The following is a 5635-nucleotide window of genomic DNA, read 5'->3' as shown; positions in this document are numbered from 1 at the left end:
GTTCATGTTTAAGGTCAATATTCAGTTCCTGCTAAATTCATGGACACATCATTGGTTTGCTTGTTTTGGCAACAGTACTGAGTGTTTTACTGTTGTTTTTTTCTGGAGTGTCTTTTCAGCTATGATGCTTGTAAGATATCTAAAATTGCCAATATCTATGTAAGTGACCTTTAATTGGATTATTTAAATGTATAGGGCATCTCTGCACCAAACTGTCTGTTCTAGGTGGCTTAAATAACCAGAAGAATCCAGAGCCAAAATCTAATATAACAAGAACTGGAAATCAGTTTTAATGAAGCCATACAGATCTACCAAAGAAGAAGGATCACTAATTACCCTTTTCAGCTAAGATATGAATTGCTATTTTATATCAAGACATGATATGTGCTATTTTTTAAAAAAAAATCTGAATTTTTAGATCAAGTGACTGAGATTTAGTGCTAATATGGAATGGAGTTTGCTCTCAATTTATATTCTAGTGGCTTGTCCAATATTCTACAGAAAAGCCAATCACCTGGAATTCTTCACAGCCTTAGAAGGAGCATTTAAAATCACTGGGGTTCCACAAAGGTACAAGAAAACATCAGACAAAGCATGATAACGCAGACCAGAAGAGGACAAGAACAAAATAAATGGACAGTAGAGGACAGAGCAGCCCACAGAAACCTAAAAAAGGACTAGACTATCACCATCCTACCAGTAGACAAAGGCTGAATCATGATGATTATGGACAGATCACAATATCTGTCCATAATCAAAAAGTTAAAGTATTACTAGAAGACTTACATCCCAGTGAAGGAACATGGAAAGAATGAGCTAAATCCATGACCACATAAGCAATATCCAGAAATGTTATGGAGATAGAGGTAGTCCTTGACTTACAACCACAACTGAGTCCAGCATTTCAGTTGCTAAGTGAGACAGTTGTTATGACTTTTCTTGGCACAATTGTTAACTGAATTACTGCAGTTGTTAAGTTAGTAACACGGTTGTTAAGAGAATCTGGCTTCCCCATTGACTTTGTTTGTCAGAAGGTCACCATGACCCTGGGACAATACAATTGTCATAAATATGAATCAGTTGCCAAGCATCTGAATTTTGTTCATGTGACCATGGAGATGCTGTAACAGTCATAAATGTGAAAAATGGTTATAAATCACTTTTTTCAGTGCCATTGTAACTTTGAACAGTCACTAAATGAACTATTGTAAGTGAGGGATTCCCTGTATATTTTTTTAAACAACTGAATTTCTTGATCATCTGAATGAGATTTATAAATCTCACCGCCCTGAGTCCCGCAAGGGAGATAGGGCGGTATATAAATTTAATAAATAAATAAATAAATAAATAAATCCCATTTTGCACTGAAAAAAGGGCTGAATGCAGCCCACACACCATTTCCCATCTTTAAAAAAAAAAAAATTCCCTGATCTGTTCCGTTACATTTCCTTCTTTCCTTGGTTTGTCCAGGCTTACAGTTACAACTTTCTCTTGTGCATAGATGATCTATGTGAGGCTCTACTGCACACACAAACCTTTTAGGTCTGTGGTTAATATATGTGACTCTATATGTGGGTAACATTTTGTTCTATTTGACCAGTTACAGTGGACCAAAATAATGGTCATTTGGCTTTCTTTCCTTTAGTATTTCTTCAGTTTATTTTTATTAGAATGGTTAATTACAGTAAAAGTATAAAAAATAAAAGGTAAATAAGAAAAAGAGAAGCTATAAAATAAAAAATGAGTGAAAGAAAAAGAAGAAAAAACAGAATTAGGACTTCTGCCCTTTTTTTTATCAAGTAGTTGCCAGCTTACTTTTTTCCTTCCCTCCTTAACATTTTTTAACTCCCTAAATCTATAAACTTCTCAGGTGTGAAAGATTAGGTCCATACAAGAAAGTTTAATTAAATTGATTTATTGCTAAAAGCCTATGAACAGGAATCTTCTCAACTAACAGTTGGAACCTGCTTAGAATTAGGTAAGGTTCAATGGCACTCAAGGGCAGTTGGACTTATTCTGTTGTGGCGACACAGGGATTCTAGGCTGATATCCCTTTTCCTGCCACTTCAATGTTTTGTCATCCCTTCTACTACATAATCATCAATTCAGTCTTTTTTTCTTTTTCTTTTAGTGTTTGTCTGAAGGTACTGAAGATCTCTAGGCAAGACAAGGTAAATGAATTCTTCAATATCAGCTGGAGACTCAATTTCCCCTGACATTATATAGCTAGTTAAAAATTTATAATAGGTAACAATGGACCTTCTCAGATGCCCTCTTATAAGTATCTCCTTAATATTTTAGTCTTTATTGGACCCGATGATTGAAGACATAATCCATAGGTAAGTTAAAGATGTCAGTGATTTTGTGTTAGCTGTATGGGCTGAGAGAAAGTGGCTGTCCAAAGCCAGCCAGTAGGTATCTGTGGTTGGATCACAACTTGCTCCTCTTAGTACCCATTCAACCCATTACCCACTACATCTCACTGGCTCTCTTTACAACCTCTGATTATACCTTTCTGGCTAATTTCAGTCAAAAGGCTTGCATTTATTATTGAATCAATCCATTTTCTGGGTTGAGATATTACATCTCCAACGCATCAATCAGATTAAGTTCACCCCAGATTCTAAACTATAGTAAAACCAATCAGCTGTTGGTCGTTCTTTAACTTCTTTTCTTTAGTGTTTTGTAACCTTTTCATCATTTCTTCACGTATGCTTTCTTAGAGAATCATGCAGCCATTGCTGTGATATTGTATCACAAAATACAACCTTTATATTGCCACTCTAAAGTTGGATGACACTGTAAATCAGTAATGAGGAATTTGCCTATACTGTATTTGATATGTACTAATTTCTTCTATGCACTCATGAGGTTAACTGCTTTTTTCATCTAGAATGATTGTTGATCTTTGCAGCTGATCAATTCTTGGGTCTCCACCTAATATACACCAAAGAATTGTGTAGTACCCTGGTTTAATCTCCATAAATTGCTTTAGAACACTCCATTGCATTAGATTTCAATGGGGAACTGGTGTTTGGATTTCCAAAATATTAGGAAAGAAATTAATGATTTGATTTTTTTTAATGAGCAAGGGTTTCAGGAGGGAAGTGCAGTGGCTTATCTGAAGAAAAAAAAAGAAAGAAACAGCAAGCTCCAACATGAACACTTTGTGTTTATTTTTTTTCAAAGCTCAACTTAGACATGAGGTCAAGAAATTACAATGGTACAAACATGGAGCAGGTAACAGAATTCATTTTAATTGGTTTCCAGCTGTCTAGGTCTCTGGAAATAGTTGTGTTTACTCTGCTCTTAGTGGTTTTTCTGTTAACACTTGCTGGGAATTTCACCATCATCCTACTGGTAGGCTTCAATCGATGCTTTCACACCCCAATGTATTTCTTCCTTTGCAACCTTTCCCTCTTGGAGGTCCTTTTTGTCTTGTCCATCACCCCTAAAATGTTGATGAACCTTATATCCAGGAACAAAGCCATCTCTTTCCTAGCCTGTGCTGCCCAGTGCTATTTGTATTTCTTCCTTGGAACCACTGAATTCATCCTCATTGCTGTGATGTCCTTTGACCGCTACGTTGCCATCTGCCATCCACTTCGTTATGCCACCATCATGAATGATTGTCTTTGCACTTGTTTGGTCCTATTCTGCTGGATCGGAGGATTCCTGTCTACCATTGTCTCCTTCTGTTTGATCTTTCAATTATCATTCTGTGACTCAAACATCATAGACCATTTTTTCTGTGACTACAGTCCAATGATAATCCTTTCTTGCAATGATATCCATGTCCTTTTGAGTCTAGCCTCCATCCTATCCTCTGTGGTACTCCTCAGCTCTTTGTCAGTCACTGTTATCTCTTACCTCTACATAATTGTCACCATCTTTCGTATGAAAGCTACCAAAGGTCAGCAGAAGGCCTATTCCATTTGTGCATCTCACGTCACGGTGGCTTCCATCTTCTATGGCAGTGCCATTTTTATGTACTCATTATCTAACAAGGAACGTTCTCGGGATGTCCAGAAAGCAGTGGCAGTTCTAACTGCAGTGGTCACTCCACTGCTGAACCCTTTTATTTATACCTTAAGGAACGAGAAGGTCAAGGAGACCATAAAGGATTTTCTAAAGAGAAAGAAAATTTCTTTATGAAGAAGCTGGAGGCATCTGAAGAGCTTTCCCATCTCCAGCAGGATTGACACTGTTCGAGGTATGAGAGATTATTTGAGTGGCAAATTGGTAACGAATAGGCTGTTGATTGCAAGGGTTTTTGTGAAGCGATTCATCTCCATTTAGGAATTAGAATGGCCCAAAATTAAAAACACGTCCGACATATTTAAATACAAACCATACAAATTAAATAAACACAGTTGGCATTTTTCCAGGTTTCTTCTAGTTTCCCATATTGAACATGTGCTACTGAGTGGCTAGTTTGCTATAGATTCTCAATCTAGATTGATATGTCCTATTTTTACACTCTTCCCAGGGCAGTCTGAGAAGTTTATACTTGCTTTGTTTCACCTGATAAAATCCCATCTTTAGTTACTAAATCTAATCTTTAGTTACTGAATGTTGACTCCTAGATTCAAGGACTCAGAATTATAACTAACCATGAATGTTGAGTTAAGGTAGATATTTAGCAGTACTCTGGAGATTATTTGATTTTATGTTATCTTACATTTATTGTACATTGCTATATTAAACATAGTCTTTTCACTAGTTAATCTGATTCACCAACTGCAGTGACTCCTGGACCAGGAAACCTTATTCATTATGACTCGTGTCTTAGTTAGCTCCTGTTTGGATTACTGTAACACTTTGTAGATGGGACTGCTTTAAAGAACACATGGAAGCTGTTGATGGACCACCGTGAAACTACACAGGCAATTTTTGGCATTCTACATAATAGTCATTCCATACCACTGCTCTGTGAGCTATGCAGGTGAGATTCAAGGTGCTATAAAGCCCGACATGGCACAGGGTCAGGCTATTTGTTGGATCGCCTGTCTCCAGTTATTTCTGCTCACCTTACCAGAACTAGCAAGATGAGGAAGCTCCAGGTCTCTCCTATCAGCCAATGTCAACTTGGTCCTTGTTCTAGAACCGCATCTTTTCAGAGATCCAGGTGGTCCCAAGCTTATTAACCTTTCATAAGGCATTGAAGACCTGGCTATTACCCAAGGCATTTCGGTAATATGTATTAGCGTATTTAAACCCAGACAGCACGTTTGAATTCTGCAAATTCTGCAAATTTTGCTAGTTGATTGGGTTTTTTAAATAAGATTTTATTGATTTTTTCCATACATACAATAATAATTTTTCAACCAAGGTGCTGTCTGGGTTTAAATACACTAATACATATTTAATACCTAATCCTTTATTCTTTCTTCTAACCATCGGTAAAATAAGTCCCAAGTTTGATAATATTCTGTTTCTTCTTTTTCTTTCAGTCTCATAGTCAATCTGTCCATCTCTGCGCATTCTAGTATACTGTTAACAAGGCATTTCTTATGTAATGGTTTTGGAAATATTTATGAATTTTATTTTTCCCATAACGTAAAAAAGCGTGCCACCCCAATTGTAAATCATGCCCCTCCAGATATAACAACCTTTTATTTCTAAGAGTTATCCA

At 36.7% G+C, this 5635-nt stretch overlaps 1 protein-coding gene across 1 annotated transcript; it reads left to right on the top strand.

Annotated features, from left to right (window-relative positions):
* The first annotated feature begins 3231 nt into the window (after positions 1-3231).
* On the top strand, positions 3232-4155 carry LOC107298032 (olfactory receptor 6J1-like). The gene has a single exon (XM_015827392.1). The coding sequence runs from the start codon at positions 3232-3234 to the stop codon at positions 4153-4155; it is 924 nt and encodes a 307-aa protein (XP_015682878.1).
* Positions 4156-5635: the final 1480 nt, after the last annotated feature.

The sequence above is a fragment of the Protobothrops mucrosquamatus genome, unplaced genomic scaffold (assembly GCF_001527695.2).
Source record: "Protobothrops mucrosquamatus isolate PMUCROS unplaced genomic scaffold, P.Mucros_1.0 scaffold3669, whole genome shotgun sequence".
NCBI classification, from domain to species: domain Eukaryota; kingdom Metazoa; phylum Chordata; class Lepidosauria; order Squamata; family Viperidae; genus Protobothrops; species Protobothrops mucrosquamatus.
Note: the sequence above shows the minus strand (reverse complement) of the source record. Positions and strands in the feature narration are given on the sequence as shown.